The sequence below is a fragment of the Strongylocentrotus purpuratus genome, unplaced genomic scaffold (genome assembly GCF_000002235.5).
Source record: "Strongylocentrotus purpuratus isolate Spur 01 unplaced genomic scaffold, Spur_5.0 spur5_scaffold_6, whole genome shotgun sequence".
Lineage (NCBI taxonomy): Eukaryota > Metazoa > Echinodermata > Echinoidea > Camarodonta > Strongylocentrotidae > Strongylocentrotus > Strongylocentrotus purpuratus.
In genome coordinates, this window is record NW_022145612.1 from 44,642,967 (window position 1) to 44,665,569 (window position 22,603).

Below are 22,603 nucleotides of genomic sequence, written 5' to 3' on the forward strand. Positions count from 1 at the left end.
TGGGGGGGGGGGGGGGGAGGGGGTAAGGTCATCATTTTTAGGTCATCCCCCCAAAAAAAATTAAAAAAATAATAATCAAAAAAATAATCAAAAATCAAAAATCAAAAATCGAAAATCGAAAGGGGGGGGGGGTTCCCCTTAAAAATACACATTACAAAAAAAAAGGAAGGGGGGAGGTAACCCTAACCCCCCCCCCCCCCTGCGTACGCACCTGATATGGGGTGTTTATTAATGGACCTCTCTGTCTGAAACTCTCCAGTTCCTAAAATTTGAGAGCCTTAGCTGCATCAAAATACCCAGATCTTTTCATTATATTTGGGCATCTTGGAGCCTTCCTGAAGTTGACGTTTATTCCAAACTATACTTTAATATATTATGTTGAGATTTTGGGTATACGTATTTAACGTTCAATAAAATAATAATAATAATAATACATACTATTTGTAAGGCGCCAAATCCACTTGACAAACAAAAGCTCAAGGCGCAGCTTGTGCAAAAGATGAAATACATGTAAAATATATACAAACAAATTAATGTGCAATAGGAAAGATACATGAAAGGTAATGGTAATCAGTTATAGGCTAAATTAAACAAACAGATACTTCTTCAGATTGTTTTTAACACTTCACCAGAACTGCTATTTGTAATCCATCGAGGGAGAGTATTCCATAATGAAGGCCCAGTACTTTACTGTAACCCTAGGAATAACAAGTAAGCCAGAGTTTTGAGAACGTATAGCTGGAGAGGTACATAAATAAAGAGGTGGTGAGACTTGTATTTAAGAGTAATTTATGGGAGCACGTGCCTCCTTGTGCCCCCCCCCCCTCCCTTGGACCTTTAGCTACGCAACTGAACTTTTGGGGTACAATAAGGAGAATAACAACAACAAAAAAATATCCATCCCAGGCCCATAATAATTATTATAGGCCAATAAAAGCGGCCCAATAAAAGCCGGAGAGGATAACTTCCGCTTGGGTCATTCTGCGCATGCGTGATTGTAGCCCTAAGAAAAGAAGAACATCAAGATCTCAAATAATTGCTGAAGTTTGAGGTAAAGTAATTGCAAATTTAGTACTTTTTCTTCATTTGAAATAAAGGATATTATTCTCCGATGGATTAAGGACAATTTTGTCAAGTGTGATGAGGGATTAGCCCGTCAATTTCCATCGAAATCCAGCCTGTACGGCATTGGCATTCTATATATTGGCCCACGTCTTCTTATTTGTGTAATGTTATTTTTAAGCCAGGGGCCAGGCGCTTGCTCAGTCTCAGACTCGGTGTGTGGTGTTAGTGTAATTGGGTTACTTTTTATAAACGTGTATCATTGCTTTCATTTTTGTTTCATCAATCTTACATTCTATGTATTGAAATCCATTCAATCATGTCAAGATGAAAAAAAAACTGTAATCTTAAGAATGATTTGTATTGTTTTGGAATGGATAAAAAATTATTGAAATAATAATAAAAAAATCAAAAAAATCAATCAGATATAATTTTTTGGCGCTAGTCTATTACCTCCAGAGTTTGAATCGTAACTCTGGCATGGATATACCCTACTAAAACATACCAAAAAATCAACTAAATCTTCACCAATTGTATAAATAATGGTCATGATTGAAAGTCATTATCTTTCTTGCCCCTTTCATGTCAATTCTCTTATCTTTTTTGGAGTATTTTCCTAAAAACGAAGACATTATGATATACACTTTCACACAGGTTTCAATACAAACTGCTGCACAATTACAATACAATTGCATGCCATACCGCCGAAGGGTTGCGGGCCGCGCTTGCGTGAAGTTAGCGACTATAATCTCAGATCTTCATTAATTCACATTATGACGATAAAGATCATTATTACGGTCGCTAACTACGCGGATGCGTGCCCGCCTGCAGACGTTAATACTTGCACACACGCTCTTTTTTTGTGTGGGTGGGGCACGCCCATGTCATCAGAGTAGATAACCATCACACACACACTGTACAACTTGTCAATACATAATAAGTATAGACCAGTTTTTGAAACGCCCCCCCCCCTCTCAAAAAATGTAATGAAAGCACTTATTACCAATCATGTAAAAGAATATGTTTTTACTTATTGGCGATGATACAAATTTTGCCGGGAAACCACCTACATGTACTAATTGATATATTTGGTAGATTATCATATCGATCCGGCTTGGATAGATATGGCGAATGCACTTCTACATACATTTGGGCATATATTTCTGTTTTTTGTGAATTTAGGTAGACGTATTGCCATCTAAACCTCTGAAGGCAATATTTAACAATATTGAATAGATATTTTGCACCAAAGACCCTTTAACCGCAATTTTACCACTACCGGTCTTTATCTTTAATGGGGATTCTTTAGGGAGAAAGATGAATGGTTGTTGTATTACTAAAGTGCTAAGAAGCTCATCTGTACTTCCAGGTACGTGCACCACCTCGTAGGTATTTTATGGGCAAAATCATTTATACCGTGTACACATGAACACATGTAGTACATATATGCGTAAGTGGTATTTTTATGACTCGTGCACAAGTTGAAGATTGCCCAAGTCAACTCAAGTCTCATCAAGGTCAACTTAAGTTTACTGTATTTCTCTAGGTAAAAAAAATATCCAATAACTGAATGAGAAATGTCCATCTTTTTTTTACCTGCAACATCAATATTATCATGTCCATTGTTCAAACTCTATACCAAATTTTTGTTCTTCCCCTACAGATCTCAAACCAAGCATACCACATGGCCATTCTCATCTACAAGAAGTTTACTGTTCTTCAAAATATGTTAAAGTAATACAAGCGTCCATGCACTAGTGGTTTTGTTACACACAATAGCCAATTAAAGAAGCCGTCCATCCAGGACAATGGAACAGGCAAATGAAGTGTTGCAGGTTGTCTCGACTGAACCAGGTAGAGGTGGAGAGGAGAGTAAATGGGATGGAGAAAATAAGGATGAACAATGTGAGACAACCATTCAGCAGTGTCCTTTGGAACGTTCTGAGAACAAAGGCAGTGGAGATCCAGTAAGAATACACTTCAGTCAAGGAAGCACTGGAGATCTACCCAATGAAGATATTCCTGGGAATTTTGTGGTTGATGTTGATGTAGTGGGTACAGGAGTGAAAGAAAAGTTGGTGGATTTGAAAGATCACACTTCTCTGGAACCTGGAGGAGTCATTCCTGATGCTTCAGCAGCTGTCATTACAGCTGAGGCAGATGATTGTAAAACCCATCCTGAGGGGGATACTCCACCGATTTCGACTGCTGAAGAAAAGATGACTTCTGAAGAGACAGAGACTCCAAATCCAGGAAAAGTGTCAACTGAACTTGGAGGCTCAGATATTATGTCCCCTATTGAAGCGGTGGTACCATTGGAGAAAGTCAAGGGAGATTCTATTCCCTTATCAAGTGAGGATCAGGAATTTGAAATATCTGTGCAGGAAAGCATGAAACCTGTGGAAGAGTGCAGAGAATCAGCAACACAAAAAGAGGACAACGTAAAGATAGATTTACAACTCGGTGCGGCACTTGTTACCCATTCAATAGTTCAGGATGTTCAAATTGCCAAGAAAGTTGAGAGTGAACCCTGCAGAGAAAGCCCAGGAGTTGTCCAGGTAATTGGTACAATTGAGACAGAAGGAGATGGTGTAATGAATGATGGACAGAGAGTAAAATTACCTGAGACGGTCCCTTCATCATCTCAAGAAGCAGGTACATTTAGTGGAAGCCATGTTGTCCCTACAGTTGAAGAGTCTGTACCAGTAGTTGATATGTTGATGAAAACTTCAGATGTTGTCAAAATCAGTGATGATTCAGTGACTAGAGTGAATTCTTCCTTATTCATGGACTCTGTGACATTAAGAGAAAAACAATTTGCAGAAGAGAGTGATAAGGAAAATGCTGTTTGCATCCAAGTGGAAGAGGACATTACTGAAAATGTATGTTCCACAGAAAATATGTTAGCTGTTGCTATGCCATCAGCAGAAGAAGCAGGAAGTGATATGACTGAAAAGCCAGTAGAGGATACCATAACTTCTACAGTTGAAGAAGTTAAACAACATGAAGTAGAGCATAGTCATACAGACCTCTCACAGATATTGGCAGTGGATACAGGTGTTGTGGTTGACACGGCAAGAAATGTTCTCGAAAAAGTATCTTCTGAATCTGTCACAAGTACTTCCACAGGAATAGAATGTAAGTCTAATGCGAGTGATGAGACTGCAATGGAAATAAGCATGGAAACTGATCAAATGAGTGAATGTGCTCCAATGGATATCAGTGACAAGTCTGATGATGACATTGGACAAATGCCAGTGGAATCTCCGACCTGTGAGATGAAACCAAACCAGTCATCAACAGAATTGACCAAAAGTGCAATCCACCAGGTACCGAAATCCATTTGCCCACTGATAGAAGAATCAATGGATGTGACTGAGGAGCCAATGGATCTATCGGAGAGTACAGACCAAATATCCAGCAGTGAAATGTCTCCTGAAGAAACAAGGGCCTTATCTAAAGTTTATTGCATAGCCTCACAAGTGTTGGACAAAGATTCTGAAGTACTTGTATCCCATCATCCCTCAAGTGTAACATCTTCAAATATAGGAAAGGCACAAGAAAGCAACACTAGTATCGAGAAGGTAAGCACGCCCATGGAGGAATCAAGGGAAAACCCTGAAGAAATTGAACAGAAGGGTGTTGCTATGGCTGCAGAAATTCGACAACTTCCTGTGGAATCAACAGGAGAGGTAACTAGTGACGTTCAGACAAATTGTGATGAAAAGAGAATAACATTGCAAGTGTCCGACATGGAAATTGATCATCCTATTCAAACTGAAGATGGTCGACCTGGAAGCAAGAAGCCTTCACAAGAACACCAGGCAAGTTCTTCAGTTCTAACAGCAAGTAAAAGTGATTTTGAAAGCCTGGCAAATGAGGAACAATCTTCAGAAGTGCATGAAGTAGATCAGTCCAGCAAACAAGGACAAGAACAAAATGTTGACCCAGTTCGAGCAACCTCTGATACAGTTGAGCAACATTCCCATGATGGTCAAGAGAAAGACATGTCATTACTTGAGTCAAGCAGTGCAGAGGTCAAAACCCCTTCTTGTGATACAACATCAGTTGAACTTGTATCAACTTTGGAAAATGAACAGCCTTTGCAGAAAGATTTGATTGAAGCTTCTCAAAATCAGGAATGTCAATCTTCAAATACAGACTTAGAAAGAGATATTCCTAAAAATGTGAATGAAAATGAGCCTGTGGATCAGACTTCAGTGAACCCTGCAATCAAGCCATCTGCATTTTCAACAGGACAAACAGAACCATCACATCCTCAATATACAAGTGATCTGGAAGATACAGGAACTGTGCTGGAGAGTTCTGCTGACAATGACAATTTGCTAGAAGAGGCGAAACCATCAAGCACATGCAATTCAGAAAATATGAATAATGAATCAACCAGTATGGAATTAGAACATTTGCAAGATGGTGGTCAACTTCGTGTTGAGGACGGTCGCAGATTAGCTGATGAATATGTTGTGGTTGATAATGTTGGTTCAAGTTCTATGATGGATGAGAATGAAATGGATGTACATGCTGACGGGATGCAAAAGGAAAGGGTAATTGATATATCAGATGGTGAGGAGACTGCAGAATGCAGTCAGAATACTGATCATGTATCTAGTAATGGAAGTGCAAATGCGGAAAACAGTGAAGTGCAAGGAACAGAATACAATGTAATTCAAACTTCTACAGCAGATGTCAATGAGTTGGATGAGGAACAAATCATGCCACAAAGCATTGTGGACAAAGGGGAAAAGCTATCTGAAGGAATTGAGAAGGAAGTTTCCAGGAGTGAGGAGTCTATAACTCCAGCCCATGAGGAGATTACTAGTGGAACGTCCCCAACATCAGATGAAAGTCCAATGGATGGAGACACTGGGGTTAAAGTCAGCAGTAGCTCCGAAGCTAACACAGTCTTAAAGGGAATATGTTCAGAGAAAAACCTTCTAAATGAAGTAGAGGAGGAGGAAAACTGTGCAGTTGCTGATACTCCTGTCACAAGTGAAAGTATTCAAGAGAACATTACATCAAAGGGAAGTTGTACATTGACAGTCATTGAAGAAGATTGTAGTGAAAAGTTATTGGGTAGCAATAAAGCCAGTACATCTCAACAAGAAACTGTGAAAGAGAGTATAACAGAAGAGAGCGACACATCTCCATCAAGAAAGAACATCCCTGCTGATGATTCCTGTGAATCTAGTAAAGAAGTTGTAGTAGAATCATCATCTAAAGAAATTTCTGAAAGTAGCACCCAGAGAGAAATTGAAAGGCCAGAAAATACTTTATTTGAGACTGAATGTGATTCGTCTAAGACTACGGATGAAAGCGATGATAGGTTATCTACTGAACATCTTCAGGAAACAGTCACAGTTGGCAGACCAAGAGCTCACAGTTCCAATGTTATTGTGCAGGATGATGAATATATGGACAAGGGTAGGAACATGGAGGCTACTGGTGCTACAGACAACGACCACAAATGCAGTGTAGGAATTGAGTCGGTCAGTAACATCCCAGAGGAAACTAAGGACAAAGAGCCTTCACACATATCTTCTGCTGAAGGATTTGATCCTGGTACAGACCTTGAAGAAATAACTGAGGAAGCAGAAGCAAAGACAAGAGGTGAATCTGAATCACAGAGTAGTGACAATGCCTTGGGCGGAACTGAATATGGGAGTTCTGTTGTTTCTTCTGTCAAGGTAGATGATTCTAGGAGTGATACTGCGGTTAAAGAGGATCCACTTGTTTCTACAAGTGACATTGGAATGGAAATATCTGGCACTGATGCTGTTGTAACACCGCATTCCAAAGTGGGAGACATAATTTGTCTTCAGTCAGAAGTTAATCAAACGTCGACCAACATGTCCAAGAAATCAGCCAATGAAGAAATATCTGCTGAACAATCAGTGAGTTTAGGACCCAGCGACATTGAGGCAGATACTGAAAAAGTTGTAAAGGGAAAAGAGGATATTCATGACGTAAGTCAGGAAAGAAACACAGAGACTACTGCTGCTGCTGAATTCGCTTCACAGGCCATTGATGAAGTGCCTGACAAGACTAAGGAAGAGTCTAGTGAAGAAATGCCTAGTGGTGTTGCAATGAGTTCAGTACCTCAAAACGTTGATCCAGCTATTGAAGCAAGTGACATAGAGACAGAAAAGATAGATGATATCAATGAGGATAGAGCTGTGGATGTAACCCCCGTGGTTGCTGATCTTACATCACAAGCTGTTACTTCTATCCCTGATGAGACGAGGGAAAAGTCCAGTGAACAGATATCTAATATAGAACCTAGAGACGTTTGTCTAGATGTTGGAGCACCTGATCTAGACCTTGAGTACAGTGATGAAGCAATGGAAGTTGATGAGGAACACGAAACCAAACCATCCACTGAAGAAACAAAGGCGGAAGCATCAGTTTCTGATTCCAGTGTTCTGGTAGCAGCACAAGCAAGTTCTGAGGTACAGAGACATACAGAGTGTACAGAAGAGGAAGAGTCATTATTGGGAGAAAAGTTAAGAGATAGTGGATCAGGTGGTGCACCAGAAGTGGTTGGAAGTGCATCAGAGAGTAAAGACGTGTCAACCACTAATGTCAATGAAGAGCCTATCAAAGAATCTCTAGTGGTTGGAAGCCCAGACAACAGTGTCAATGAGTCAGCAATTATGTCAGATGAACATGCAGACCGCAGGGACACCATGACAGCAGAAAGAGTTTTTGACAAAAATTCTGCAGCCACAGAGGCATTTGACCAAGGTCTAGCAAGGGAAGATCTAGTGGAGGAAGAGTTACCTAAGGATTCAGAAAATGTAGAAAACATTCAGGTTGATGAAAATGATGTTTCTGTGAAAAGTCAAGAAGGAGTAACTAACATTAAAGTAACAATAGAGGAAGCATCCTTACATCAACAAAGTAAAGAATTACAACCTTTCCCTGAAACTGTTGTTCAGCTAGAAGATTCTCAGCCAATGACTACTGAAAATGAAATGCCCAGTGTTCCTGCTGAACAGCCTGACAAAAGTGTAGATTCTCAAAGTTCAGTAACAGATACAGCTTCCAATGAAACAGAGGAGGAACAGAAAGTGGATCAAGTGAACACAGAAAAAGAAGATTCAGAGCAAAATGAGAGGGAAGACAATGCTGTCCCCATTGAAGATAGAGTCCAGACGGTTTGTAAAGAAATGGAAGAGGTATCAAAAATCATCTCTGAGAACAGTGACCATCTGGCTGAAAAGATCGATCAGGAGGATATTGAAATACCTGTACTAGAACGTTCTCAGTGTGAAGGAGATTTTCAAGCTCAAGGGTCAAATACAGTCGATAATGAAAGTGAGACTTCAGCTCAGATGGACGCACCAGTCTTGACCATGGCAACCTCGCAAGGAGTTGAGCTTGACGGAAGCACATTGACAGATGATGATACAAAGCAATTAGATGATGCAAGTTCTTCAAATGAAAATGAACCTGGGAATGCATCACCAGAAAGAAAGGATGACAGTCTTCAGGATGAAGGTGAGACTTCAGCACAGATGGAGGCACCAGTCTTGACCCTGGCAACCTCGCAAGGAGTTGAGTTTGACAGGAGCATATTGACAGATGATGATACAAAACAATTAGATAATGCGAGTTCTTCAAATGAAAATGAACCTGGGAATGCATCACAAGAAAGAAAGGTTGGTAGTCTTCAGGATGAAGCTGTTGATATACCTCAAGCAACCAAGCAAGCTGATTCAAATGATGCAAAGGGTGAAGATGCACTTTCAGATCAAGAGGATGGTACTCTAATGATTGACGAAGACTCTCCAGAAGACAACGACATCATCATATTTTATGATTCAAAGGCATGTAAGTATAACAAGGATGTCACAGTGCATGAAGAATCAGCACCCAAAACAGCTAGTTCTGATGTTAGTGTCGAAGCTGGTAACAGTGCAATCATGGAGAGTACAAACATGCCAACACAGAAGCCAGGGGATGCAAAAGAAACTGAAATACCTGTTCAATCCTCACCTGTTCAATCCTTACCTGTTCAAGAAAAAGATCCACAGCAAAACCTTGCACAACTGGCAGTGACTGCTCAGCCAGCAGATGAAGCAACTGCCAATATGATATTACAGGAGATATTAAAGATGTCTGAAACTATTGGAGACGGAGTTGTGACAATTCCAGTCACTACTCCGGAAGGTGAAATATTAAAAGTGCCTCTGACTGTAGAGCAGACTGGAATCTCAAGCAGTGTAGATGAGGGGGAGAAAGCCCGGGATGCAGAAGCTCAGGTAGTCTCTGATGATAAGCAAGATATGTCTTCAGAGGTAGCTCGTACGCCAGAAGTGAATGGAGATGACGGTCAAACTGAGGATACCTCAGATCATCACTTGCAAAGTCAAGATAATTTTGATGAGGCAGAGGTAATAGCCCTTGAGTCGGAAGGAAATGAGACAACACCCATTTCTGAAGCCAGAAAAGCCAAAAAGAGGATATTTTCAAAGACGTGCCGTACTGGGAAGTGCTCTTGTAAACACTGCTTGGAAGCAAAGAGAGCTAAGCAAGCACCAGCTGAAACTACACCTGATGAAATCAGCAAAGCTAAGAGAAAGCCAATGCCTACTAACAAATTCAAGAAGCTTGCAATAACTTTTGCCCCAACCGTGAAGAAAGTCAAATGTTCATCATGTATTTTAGTGTTTGAGACTGATCAGGATATGCAAGCTCATTTTGAATCTACCCATGTTAATCAGCCAAAGTTGTGTTCCATTTGCCGACAATCATTCCAAAACGAAGAACTTATGAAACTGCATGAACTGTCTCATGAGAAGTCTGGCATGTTCCTCTGCCTAGTCTGTGACAAGTCATACAAGAGGAAAGCCGATATTGTACGTCACTATAAATCCCATAGGAATCAAGCTCCAAGTCCCGTTAAGAGGAAAATGTCTTCTGAAATTGTGGTTGTAGATGATCAGGTGGATTCTAAGCCCAGTCAACCTGTTAAGGTTCGAAAACTGACTGCCGCATTCACGGGAGGAGTTGAGAAGGTGAAATGTACAGAAAAGGAGGCAGAGATGAAGGCACATTTGAATTCCGTCCACTCCAAAGGCCCATCTCAAGGCCCCTCTAAAGCCCCCACTAAAGCCCCCATGCTGTGCTCAATCTGTCAACAATCATTCCAGACTGAAGAAGACGTGAAGAAACACGAGTCCAGCCATGAAAAAAATGGTCGTTTTGTATGCCTTGTTTGCGATAAGACCTACAAGAGGAGAGCAGACATTGTGAACCACTATCATACACATAAGCCACAGGTCAAAGATGAAAGCAGCAGCAGCAGCCAGGAGAAACCAAAGTCATCCTCCACGCCTGCAGGCGGTCCTTCCAAAAATAAGCAGCAGACACCGGATAAACCCAAGACGGAACTCTTCTCCTGCAAGTTGTGTGGAAAAGACTTTGTCCATGAGGAGCTACTTGAAGAGCATAAGAAAATTCATACAGGTGAGTTTTAGATTCCATATGCATGGACTTTACTAGAAACTATTCCAACAAAGCAGATTGTGCAAGATGTTGTGCAAAATACATTCAGAATTGTAAAAAAAAATAGATAAATCAAAATGGGGAATAAATTTGCAAATGCAAGCTTTATGACCTAAAAAAGACGATGGTTACAAACTGAAACCAAACACTGCACACACACACACACACTTAAAAAAAATGTACTCTATCAAACATACAGTATCCTCATTTTGGTTGTCTATATAATGTATCTTAATTAAAGATTAGTAGAGTAATAGAAATGCCTGTAGACTATACTTAAGCAATTATATTTGAAATATTAGTCTCAAATTACAGTTGCTCTGATATTGATAATTGATATGGATGCAACCACCTTGAGAAAAATTTCAACGTATAGGCTTACACTTTATTACTTTTCTGTAGGAAGTTCTTTTAAAATAACATGTAGTTCATTCCTAATTTCTATGTAAGTTAGAACATTGTATTTATGATTCATTGACATGTATGTGTATCATTTACACACTTTATGCTACCGAACAAGAGCTTTTGACGTGTCATTCTGTATTAAATGATAATGAATTTATTGAATTCTTAATATTGTACCATTTTCTCCCAATTTCTTGATGCTGTGTGAAGGAGCCTTCCCATTCCCTTGCTCCATGTGTGAAAAGGCATTCAAGCAAGCCAACCAGCTCAAGAAGCACGAGCGTGTTCACACCGGTGACAAACCCTACATGTGTCAGTATTGCAATAAGCGTTTCTACAGCAGCAGCAACAAGAGGCGGCATGAACGCACCCATACCGGCTACAAGCCCTACGTCTGCAGGATCTGTGATAAGCCGCTCAGTGAGAAGTGGATCTTGAAGAAACATGAAAAGATGCATCTCAGTATCGGTGGAATCTCGTTTGATGACTGACGAGGCGAGCCTTCAAAGCTGATCTTGAGGTCTGGGGAGTGTTTCACAAAGACTAAGATTGACTTTAAGTTGGACTTAACTATGGCAGGCCGTTCATGTCGCTAGTTCCTCTAACCATTCCTGACATTGGATTTTTAATGGACATAAAAATCCTAGTCACGAATGTACATAGTTCATTGATTGAAGGGAAAAATGATATCTAAAGATCATAGTTGAGAGACCTATGGTGAGAGCCTGCCATAGTTAAGTCCAACTTAAAGTCAATCTTAGTCTTTGAGAAACACTCCCCTGGTAATGGAGTTCTATTCCAAAGGTAACTGGCTTTATGAAGCAGTTCTGAATCCTGTATCATGCAGCAGATCAGAATATCAAAATTTGAAAGAATTGATGAAAACCGGCTGAAATGTTACATTCAGTCAAAACACTATACCAATGACTTTTAATAACTAGCTTGATCTTGTTATCTTTCATGCTTATTCTTCAGCTATTATCTTTTCTCCTCCAACTCATTTATCACATATATTGAATTGTGTAAGATGAAAACAAATCAGTGGTGGCTTTGTTTGATTCTGTAAGAAATTATTTTCCATCATTACCAGAGCTTCAGGTTATCTTTAAAGGGAGTGAAGCTTGGCAAATACTGGTTAACGCCATCTACGTCTTATTTTGGACAACTGCACGAAAACGAATGGACTTGATTAATGGTAGTCAGCGACTTAATCTCTACATTGTCAGCATTCCCGCATCAGACCGTATAGATAGGTTGCACGCACATGATTGCCGTGGTCGCGTTGTCCGTATTGGTATTATACCTGATTGGCCTCGAGTCAGGCCACGGGAAAGACACATAGTCTCGTCAGGCTACACTCCCTTTAAAGTCTATTATGTATGAACTTTGCAGCTTCCAAGGCAAATTTATTATCAAGGAAATTTCTCTGCACCAAATCAGCAGGATGGAGATCATTGGATCTGAATCTAGACTTTAAAAGGAATAACATTTACTTTTATTGTTTACGTACAGGTAGTACAGTTTATATTGTGAGCAGAATGACTCGCTCTCTCATTACTGCTGAACTGAATTATTCATACCCTCTGTAAGTTTGGGGTTTTGGAGTTGGTTTTTTTCGCAACATAAGAATGAATGGTGGAATGGTTGAACTAGGGCCTTTGTTGAATACCTTTAGATGTAAGCTTTAATATGTCACATTCTCAACAAAAAAATATATTGTCACAAATCAATTTTTCACAAACATCAAAAATTACAACCTTGATACGGGTATGAATAATTTAGTTGCTAATTTATATGATACACACGTTGGGTCCTCTATTGCATCTGTCCATATTTATTATTTGAAATGTTTACCCATAATAAGGTATCATTTTGTGACAACTACATGTAATAGGGTTAATCATAAAAGAATTTTGTTACACATAATGCCACATCAGCTGATTAAGTTAATATAGTTATATGCTCACTTTATCATGATGTATTGCGATCAATACCAGATTAAATATAGGTAGTTATCATGTCCAGGTCTTTAAATGCTCATGCAATGAAATATTTACATGAAACAGTAAATTATGATCTTTACCTTATTGCAGTCAAGAGTAGCTGAGAATGTATATTATTTGCTTAATGTACACTCCTACTGTAACACTATGGCGGCCTATGTTCATGTCTTTCCTTTATAATAGGTTTAACTTTAAATTTCTGATCATGTCGTGCGAGAATGTTGTCATCCTCTCCCCCATTGCCCACTTGAATTTACATTTTACATTGATATGTACTATGTAGTACATTTGAACTGCACTGATACAGTCAATATTTCTTTTTATTCTTCATAAACTGTATTTGCATGGCTGTAAATTACGGGAAATGGTGCAATTTTATATTGAGGTGTTTGAAAATTCAACACCCTATTGGTCCTCATTTACTGAATTATTTATCTTCAACGACATGAAGCGGTCACAAATACACAGTCTCATTCTGTGTAATCCTCCAAATATCTCTCTTGTATAGTTTTTACTGTAAAACTTGTACATATAATTATGTTTTTGTTTAAAATCGTTGTTTTGTCATTATTGTAAAATGGTAAATACAGTTAGTAAAATCATGCAGGTTTATTCCAATCATTTTTAAGTGTTACAGAAATGCATATCTTTTGTTTTGTCCTGAATGGAAATAGATCATGCCTAATTTACCAATATTGATAAGTTGGGGAAATTTGATGTATGAGCTATTTTATAATTGGATATGTCTATTTGGAATGTACAAAAGATTTACTCTTGGAAAGCTGATTTCCATAATATGTTAATAATGGGAAACAAGGCCATTTTCCCTCTCAAATGGCTGCATATTTTTGCTATATTTGAGGTTTTAGAACATGTTCCTGCATTGTTATGAATCATGAAACCTGTATTGATACATTGATACAAAATATATTTTATGCATAATGCCATACATCGTTGATAAAAGTTAGCGACTTAAAGATAAAGTTGAGTTCTGGTCATGCGATTGCAATGTGAAAGAAACATTGTAAATTCAATCGGAAAAGGTTGATCATTTGGCTTATAAGTGTACTGCAAGGTTCTGGAATCTTGACCCAGCCTTGGTAAAGTTACAAGTACTGTACACAGAAAGATGTATATGGGACTACACGAACATATGGCATAAAAATCCATACCAATTTTTATTATGTTACATGCCATATTTAGAATATTAGGGCATTCGAAGAGCCATGCTTTTCAGGGAACATTTTTTATCTGATGTTCTTTCACACTTGCATAATAATAATGATAACGCTCACAAATTACTTGTCACCTCTTCCCAGAAATCGACCTTCTCTTTAAGTTTGATGACAATTCACCCAGTAGATACTTTAGAACAATTCAATCATGAATATAATGAATTAGGTAGTGCATGCTTCATTTGTATATTGTTTTTTTTATATACCGGTACTTGTATTCTCAATTACAACTCGATAGTCTCTCACTCTGGAGCCCATAAACGGGGGTATAGGTTTTTTTGTACATTTCAGGCTTGTAAATGTTTTTTGCATAGTAATATTGATTAGTGCTGTAAACTGTACATATGCCATGTAAAGATAAATTGTACATTATGCATTGTAATCAAGGTCTTGTACATGACACTATATTTTTATGAAGTGCAGCAAAGTTTCAGTTTCCATTTCCCCCCTTCATTTATGAAATTATTTTCCTTGACTTCTTTTATCTTGAACTGTTTATGAAATGCCCTTTGTTATTTCTTATTCCTATGCCAAATCATGAAAGGAAAATTAATCTTTTTAAAATGCAGAAACAGTATTTTTTTAATAAATATACCAGTTATCATGTACCAAGTTCAAATTCTTCACCACACAAGTTTCATATAAAAAAAAACACTAATTATTATTTAAATCTTATGTACAGTCTAGTGCACGATGTGCCAATATTGGTTTAATTTGTGTTTTGCCACCTAAAAGCCACCATAATGTTCATGTACCTACGTTTAGTATCTCATCAGAAATCAGTTTGGTGTTTAAATTCAATATTTCTTATTTCAAATAATATCCAAGTTGATTAAAAATGATGAGGTATATTGATATAAAGTCAACCACCTTGCCACGCATAATGATTTGTCGTCAACTTCATGTTTATATTTATACCTGTATGATCTCACAACATGAATTGTATTATTCTATAATGAAACGACTCGCTTAGCTTGCAATGTATGTTCAGCATGTGCTTTCGTACATTTTAGTTTACTCTACTGCATCTCAATTTCATGTTTCAAAGTGGTGTAGTGATTGAACATATTTTAGGAATAGCAGAAATATGCGTTGTACAGTGTTATGCGTCAATAAAAGCATTTATCAAAACTCAATCATGATTTGATATACATGTATGCATTGTACTTGTTCATGAACTATAGATGACACAACTATTAATATAAAGACCTTTTCTGAATGGGAGAGTTGAGAGAAGGGATGTGTGTGTGTGTGTGTGCGTGTGAGAGAGAGAGAGAGAGAGAGAGAGAGAGAGAGAGAGAGAGAGAGAGGAGAGTAGAGTGGGGAGGGGGAGGAGGAGTGATGAGAGAGAAGAAAGCAGGAAAATGGAGAAGCAGACCAGTGAAAGTTTGAATTAAATCTGACAAAAATATAAGAAAGTTACACATTTTTGAAAGCTGAAATCACTCTATGTATGAGTACTTCAAATTGGCTGAAATGGTTATGTCACTGTTACAAAGTTCTGGACTACTTTCCCATTTGTTTCAAGACACAAAATGATTGAAATGTCAATTTTTCAAAATGTATGATTCAGGAGGGTCTTTTCTTTTTTAGAGGACCAATAATATGTTATGCATAATTATTTTGAGTAGTGCCCCACGGGAGAAAAAAAGAAAATTATATAATATTTTTGTAAACAACAAACAAGAGAGTTGTCCCATGACTATGTCACAATCAACTGACCAAATTGCCAAATCGCATGGATTTAGTGATTTCATGTTTTTAACATTCATAACTCCCATGAATTGGCAGTAAATTGCAAGTTAAATGTACTTGTATTTTGGTACTATTTGCTGGATTAGACAAAGCCACTCAACATTGTTTTTGACTAAGTTCATAATATTTTTAACTATCTTATTTGATGTGTGTCACAAATTTTATTATACACAGGTTGCAAATCTATGAAATATCATAATAATGTGTAATTTGGTAATGGCCATTTTGTGTGCATTTTGCTACAATGATTATGTATTAGCTTCAGTAGGGTATTCCCTACATATTCTTAGAATGTTTTTATCCGTTTTCCTTCCATTACATGTGACATAATGACAGACAAACAAATACCACAGATGTCAAGGGTTTATTTTTTTACATATTCTAATTTAATTTTGCATAATATTCACACAACTTCACCAGATATTTACATTTTATCATAAATAACATACTTATACACAACAAATTTTATATCAATCATACATATATGAACGAAAAACTAGGGACCAATTAGTACTGTACCACATACATGTACATGTATATCTATACAACAACAAAAACCATCCAATAAGGTTTTTATCAAGATACATCTAAGGCAAGTTGCGAAAGGCAAAGGGTGTTATCGCTTATTTCTCTGTGCCAAAGAGTTGGTTACTGTTGAACCTCTATTCTTATCAGAATGAAAATAAATGTGCTAATGCTCAAGAACATAATGTGCCATAAATACTAAGTGAATTTCATACAATTTATTTTGCAAGCGAATACTGCATTTCAAATACAGACACTATACACATACTGTACATGGTGTGTTTATGTTAATATATAGTAGACTTTTCAAGCAACATATACCTCAACAGTGTAGCAAATTCCTTTTTCCAATACTATAACTCGACTTTCAAATGCAAGTATACTTCAAATAAACTGGAAATCAATTTCACAAAACACTAGCATCACAGAAACAGAAACCAGAAACCAGAACAGCAAATGAACAAATAGACATACGGTACGGTAAATGTAAAGTTAATCATAAGTAAATTTAACTTTAGTTCTTACTTCAGACATCCTAGTAAGCCATTATTCATTGAGATGAAATTGTTGCCTTTTGATGAGCTTGTGTCATTCAGTAGTATGATTTTTATGTTTAAACTTAAGTTTTGTCCTCAGGCTTGCCTGTTAAAAGACCTATTTTCCTGTAACTCTCAGATACATTGCTACAATACACGTCAAAGTAACCTAGTGCATCAAGTGATTAAGGGTGCATTAAGGGTGTTCATGTTGTTGCCAGTGATTTAGCTTTTTTCCTTTTAAATGTTTTAAAATTTATATAACCGTGTAATCAGTTATTGTTAATACATGCTTTTTTCCTTGTAAATATGTTTTGAAGTTACACAACCTTGCCATTTCCTTGTACTAATTTGTGTACATTACCATGTTTTTTTGTTGTTGTAAATGAACTTCATGATCTCGGTTGGCGGACTCTGGGACCTGCTTGTTTTGGGGGCTCTGATCGATCGTATCCTACCATCTTTCATGTTTTGAATTGCGCAGATCCTTGAAACACGTTGGTCTCTTTGCCAATCCGCTGGGATTGAGAGGTCCATCCTCCACAGGGGCCCCACTCACAAGCATTGCTTTTTGGGGTCTCAATTTGGATCATGTTTGTTCGTCATGATTACTATGCCATGTGTTTTTTTAATAAACTGAACTGAACTGAACTGAACTGAACTGAATTACTGCATAATGATAACTCTTAAAGCCTATCTGCACTAGTTTGGCCAGGAGGGATTAGACCTCCATGTGTGGTCAATGACAGGTGGTTATCCATCAAATCAGCTCTTAATTAACATAAGAAAAAGGGACCAACGAGTACCGCTTAGGCACTGTTTGCTATATAGAGGGCCAAGTAGCTACAAGTAGTGCAGTCCCGCTTAAAGTTGTAAAAAGGAGAATAGAATCCTCGTCAATCTTCTTCATTAACATTGTAAGTTCTCGTGGAATTACTGTACACCAACGACCCGTAGGATATCAGCTGCAAGGGACGAGACTGCTACATCGGCGTGTGAGCTCGCTGTCTGCCTCATACGACCTAATGCCTCTACCAAGATAGCTCCCTCATTGTTCAGCTGCTCTATGTGGTGTGTCTCAGTCGATACCTGGAAATTACATTGGTGAAAGATACATTCACTTGTGAGCTACTTAAATATTTAAAGCTAGATGTAAATGAATGGTATTCTTCCAGTGACGTTTAATGAAAACAATTTTTTTATGTGGAAATAGAGAAGGATGGGGGAAATGAAGCAAGAATGTATTTTGAACATTTGAAATATGGATATATGTACATTGATACAGGAAAATAGAAAGAGAGAGATAGAGTGAGAGGGAAGCCAAATACCGGTAGGCAATTTATATTACCATACTAATGAAAGTGTCTATCAAGGTTTTAAAATATGCCCTTTCTACTAAAATATGTGAAAAATGAATGCCTTATAGAATAATATTTATTTCAAGAGACCCTACATTTACTATAGCAAAACTGCTGCAGGCTTATTATCTCATCGAAGATAAAAAGATTAGGGTTGCACAGGGTTGTTGTTCGGGTTTCAGGTTAGGGTTAGTATAGTGTTTTATCCAGAATTGAAATGAGGTATTCACTTCGTGTAGGATTCTGACTGTGCATGATCACAAATCTTGGAGTACATGGCACAGAACCATATCTTCTGTTTGGAGCAAGAAGGTCATTAACCCCTATACTTTAATACAGAGTCAACGTCCTTTTGGCTCCCGGCCATCAAACTATATCTATAGTATCTTGACTTACCACTCTCTTGATGTATCTGAGAACCAGTTTCTGTCTCTTGGTATCGAAGGTCTGTAGAGCTTTGGCCATGGCTTGGGAGTTATCAGCCGAGAATGAGTTAGGGTATTCCCCTCCATACAGCTGACCAAGCAGTGATAGACACTCACAGGCTGAAGTATGAATCTCTTTATCCTTGTGACAGAGCTGTAGTGACAAAAAAAAAAGAAGAAGATTATTCCATTGATAATGGAAGTCCTAAAGGGATTTGGTACCTTTGTCTCAGATTCTAAAACAAAATCCTGGATTTAGCTCATGCTGCAATGATAATTATAAACCTTTACGTCAGTCAGGAACCCAATGACTTTTACAAGCCAATCGCCTGTCTGATCAAGATTTCAAAAACCGTTTTCCTAGCAGTTTTTATTACACAACAGTCTATTGGGGAAATATTACACCATATCACAGACACTGATAACACGTAGGGGCATCTCAGATTTAACATTGTTAAATGATGCCTTAAAGTTCTGGTGATGTGCCAGCATTTTGAGAGAAAATCAAAGCTTGCACCATCAAATTGAAAACAAACTGATGAAAAAGTTGCTGGAAATCACATCCAATGAAGCTGCGATCTATTGCTGGACACATGAGTGAAAGGACTAACTTGATTTTCATATTTTTCTGCCCATAAGATAACTCATCTATTATAGCTATTCTACTGAAGTTCTTTGGCAGATATGATTTTTTTTGTGGTACTGCATTTTGCTATAACTGTCATATGACTTTGTAATGGACAGGCAGAGTTATCCTCATAATGAAGATTGATTTAAAGTTACTTTAGTATTTGCAGGTCTATGCCAAAATCCCCATCCATAGTGCTTCCATCATCTAATTACCGGTATTCTCTTCTTATATACATTCAACTACAGTCAAACCTGTCTATAGCGACCGCCCAAGGGAAACACAAAAAGTGGTCTTTGAAGACAGGTTCTTTTAGTACGTGTTTCAATGAGAATCCATTTTCAAGGGAGAAAAAAAATGTGGTCGTTGTAGACAGGTGGTCACTAAAGCAGGTTTGACTGTATATTGTTTTATTAAACAAAGCCAAATATAGCTATATATTGACATAATTTTCTTGGTCACTTACCAGTCTAATAATGATGAGGCTACCACTGACCACGGGTTTGTTGGCCATCAGTATTCTCTCGGCTCCCTGCGTGTCTGCACTACCACCAGACTTCTTGGCCTGCATAGATTATATGAACAGTACATCATATTCACAAAGTTTGCAGTGTTTCAGGAAACTGTCATTAGTACCAGTTTGCTAACATCTCAAACACATGTTAGTCTTATAACGTGTTTCAACGGGATGTCAATATACAAATACTTGTAGCACTTTCATGCGACCCTTCCCTGGAAAATTAAATCAAAGGGTGCATTTGTTCACTTTTGTCATAAATGCATTTATCTTTCAAGAGAAGTAATTTAAGCACAGATGGCCTAATTCAAGTGATGGGTCCAGGGTTCTACATGTATGACATATGCTCCAGGGTTAGTTATCCAAACAAATCAAATTCCTAAATTCATCCCTGTACCCAGCACAGTACCTGACCATAACTCAAAACATAAGCCAACCCCCCAAAATAGGCTAACCCTAACTATATATATGACAAGATAAAGCCTGGAGTAAATGTCACTGGAGCGAAATGACAGATCATATCATATCATAATTGTCAGGGCTAACAAGGCATCAAGTTTTGATAATCTTGGAGCCCTGGCCAGTTCTGTTTAAAAAAAAAAAAAACATTTCTTCATATATGTTTTAAAGGGATTGGGTAACTTTGTTTCAGATTCTGAAACAAAATCCTGGATTTAGCTCATGCTGCAATGATAATTATAAACCGTTAGGTCAGAAATGAATCCGATGACTATTACAAGCCGATCACCTGTCCGATTAGCAAGATATTTATGATTGGAAATCGAAATTACATTTTTCGTTTTCCTAACAGTTTTTATAATACTACAGTCTATTGGGGAAAATGTGTATGGTATGGTAAAACCGGTCACTCAAAGATTTTCACTTTTTTGAGGCACTTCATGATCATTTTGAAGAGCAATTTTTTTTAGGGCTTCAATATTACACCATATCACAGACACTGATAACATGTAGGGCCATGCATCTCAGATTTTACATTGTTAAACGATGCCTTTAATGTATACCGATTTTATTATGTATTCAGAACTGAATAAAATAAATTAAATGAAATGAAATGCAATACCTGTAGTACATTCCTGACAATGCATGCGATATGTTTGAGCAGAGTATGGAGGAGGTCCAGGAGACCAATCATGAGTAGAGTCAGTGCCTTGGAGTCCACCTTGGTGTCCTCTGAAGACAGGTACATCCTCTCAACATCCTCAAGTAGGATGCTGATGTGATCCTGGATACCTGTAAAAGCATCAGGGGGTGTTTCACAAAGATCCTAAGTTGAACTTATCTCTAAGTTGGACTTCAAAATTATGGAAAGCCAAAAGCATCTATGAAAATATTTTGTATAAGTTATTTTAAAAGGCATAAAATGTTGATTCAAATCATTCATATTTTCTATTATCATGGGAGATTTCATGTTCTTGATGTGGAATTTATGAAAAGTCTAAAATACTTCACTTTTTGCTTTTGAATATATCTAATATTGTAAGGCTACAAATGGCTCTCCATAAAGTTTAAGTCTAACTTAGAGTCAAGTTCGACAATATATTTGTATGGGAAGTTCTACTTAATGCATTCATATGTTCATTTACTTATTCATATTCATCCATTTTATTTTGAGAGGGTGGGTTGTCATCATTCAAACTGTTTCCCTCAGAGGCCCATAAAAATCATGGATTATAGAATGTGGTTGAACAAATTTTTAAGTAGATAATAAACATTAAGGTTTTACAATTATTTTTAAAAAGCCAACATATGTTTACAGTATTACATGCAATTATTACATTTTCATATAGAGACTTGCAAATAATTTTGTACTCAGAAAATTTGGAAATTGGTTATGGACAAATATATTATCAGCAAACGATAATCATGTTTCTACAGTTTCAGTTCACTTCATACTTTTGGCAACCATTTCTTTTCATTGAACAACTATTTTCTTTAAGCTGAACTACTTCATTACTTTCATGTTCATACCTTGGTCGTAAAGGGCTTCCATATCTGCATTGGTGTCCGCTACCAAACAGTTCAACACTGAGATAACATAACGTATGGTGCTACTCGTGGGACTGTTCCGATGATCTATCAGCACTTGAAACAGCACCGGCACAAGCTCTAGTTCTTCCATTTTCCTACAAAAGGAAAGAAGAATTTGTTTCCTTATTACTACGATTCAAAAACTTTGAATGTCTCTATTTCTTCTTTGATATACATGTATGCAGTGATTGACTTTTTAAAACAGTACACCACAGATGTCTTGCATATAACGGACCACAGGTTCCAAATTGGAGAATGATCTTCATGACATGGGAAAGTGGCACTTTGCCAGTTTGCTTGAGGAGACAACAAAGATTAGCACTAGTTGAGAATTCAAATTGCCTGAATTGCAACAAGAATGCCTTGTGTCAGGTGTTTTAGGAGAACCAATACAGTTAGAGCTTACTTTAATATGAAGAAAGCTTTTTAATACCTAGGTGTTCATTTTTCAAAATAACAATGCAGAATCCACATGCCATCATACTAAACCAGAAACCTGATTCTCTTCGGCTATTTGCATGTTCACATTTGATTGAAAGATGTCGAACAGACTTCAAATTATTTATTCTAAACTAAC

At 37.6% G+C, this 22,603-nt stretch overlaps 2 protein-coding genes across 3 annotated transcripts in view; one reads left to right on the top strand and one right to left on the bottom strand.

Moving 5' to 3' along the window:
* Positions 1 to 969: 969 nt before the first annotated feature.
* On the top strand, positions 970 to 12,898 carry LOC115930006 (microtubule-associated protein futsch-like). The gene is made up of 3 exons (XM_031000292.1): positions 970 to 1,051; positions 2,726 to 10,551; positions 11,206 to 12,898. Exons 2-3 carry the CDS (start codon positions 2,871 to 2,873, stop codon positions 11,484 to 11,486), a joined length of 7,962 nt encoding a protein of 2,653 aa, XP_030856152.1. The 5' UTR covers positions 970 to 1,051; positions 2,726 to 2,870; the 3' UTR covers positions 11,487 to 12,898.
* Positions 12,899 to 16,351: 3,453 nt separating this feature from the next.
* LOC100892118 (serine/threonine-protein kinase ULK4) overlaps positions 16,352 to 22,603 on the bottom strand; it is a 30,664-nt gene continuing 24,412 nt past the window's right edge. For both annotated transcript variants that reach the window (XM_031000382.1, XM_031000383.1), the window contains exons 23-27: positions 21,967 to 22,121; positions 21,059 to 21,228; positions 19,927 to 20,025; positions 18,804 to 18,986; positions 16,352 to 18,138 (exon numbers count right to left, since the gene is read on the bottom strand). In XM_031000382.1, coding sequence (XP_030856242.1) covers positions 17,983 to 18,138; positions 18,804 to 18,986; positions 19,927 to 20,025; positions 21,059 to 21,228; positions 21,967 to 22,121 — 763 coding nt within the window. In that variant the 3' untranslated portion in view covers positions 16,352 to 17,982. The remainder of the gene's footprint in view (positions 18,139 to 18,803; positions 18,987 to 19,926; positions 20,026 to 21,058; positions 21,229 to 21,966; positions 22,122 to 22,603) is intronic.

Coding starts and splice junctions, on each gene's coding strand:
- LOC115930006 (XM_031000292.1), top strand. CDS start 2,871: ATGGAACAGGCAAATGAAGTGTTGCAGGTTGTCTCGACTGAACCAGGT. Junction 10,552..11,205: donor GCATAAGAAAATTCATACAG/GTGAGTTTTAGA, acceptor TGCTGTGTGAAG/GAGCCTTCCCATTCCCTTGC.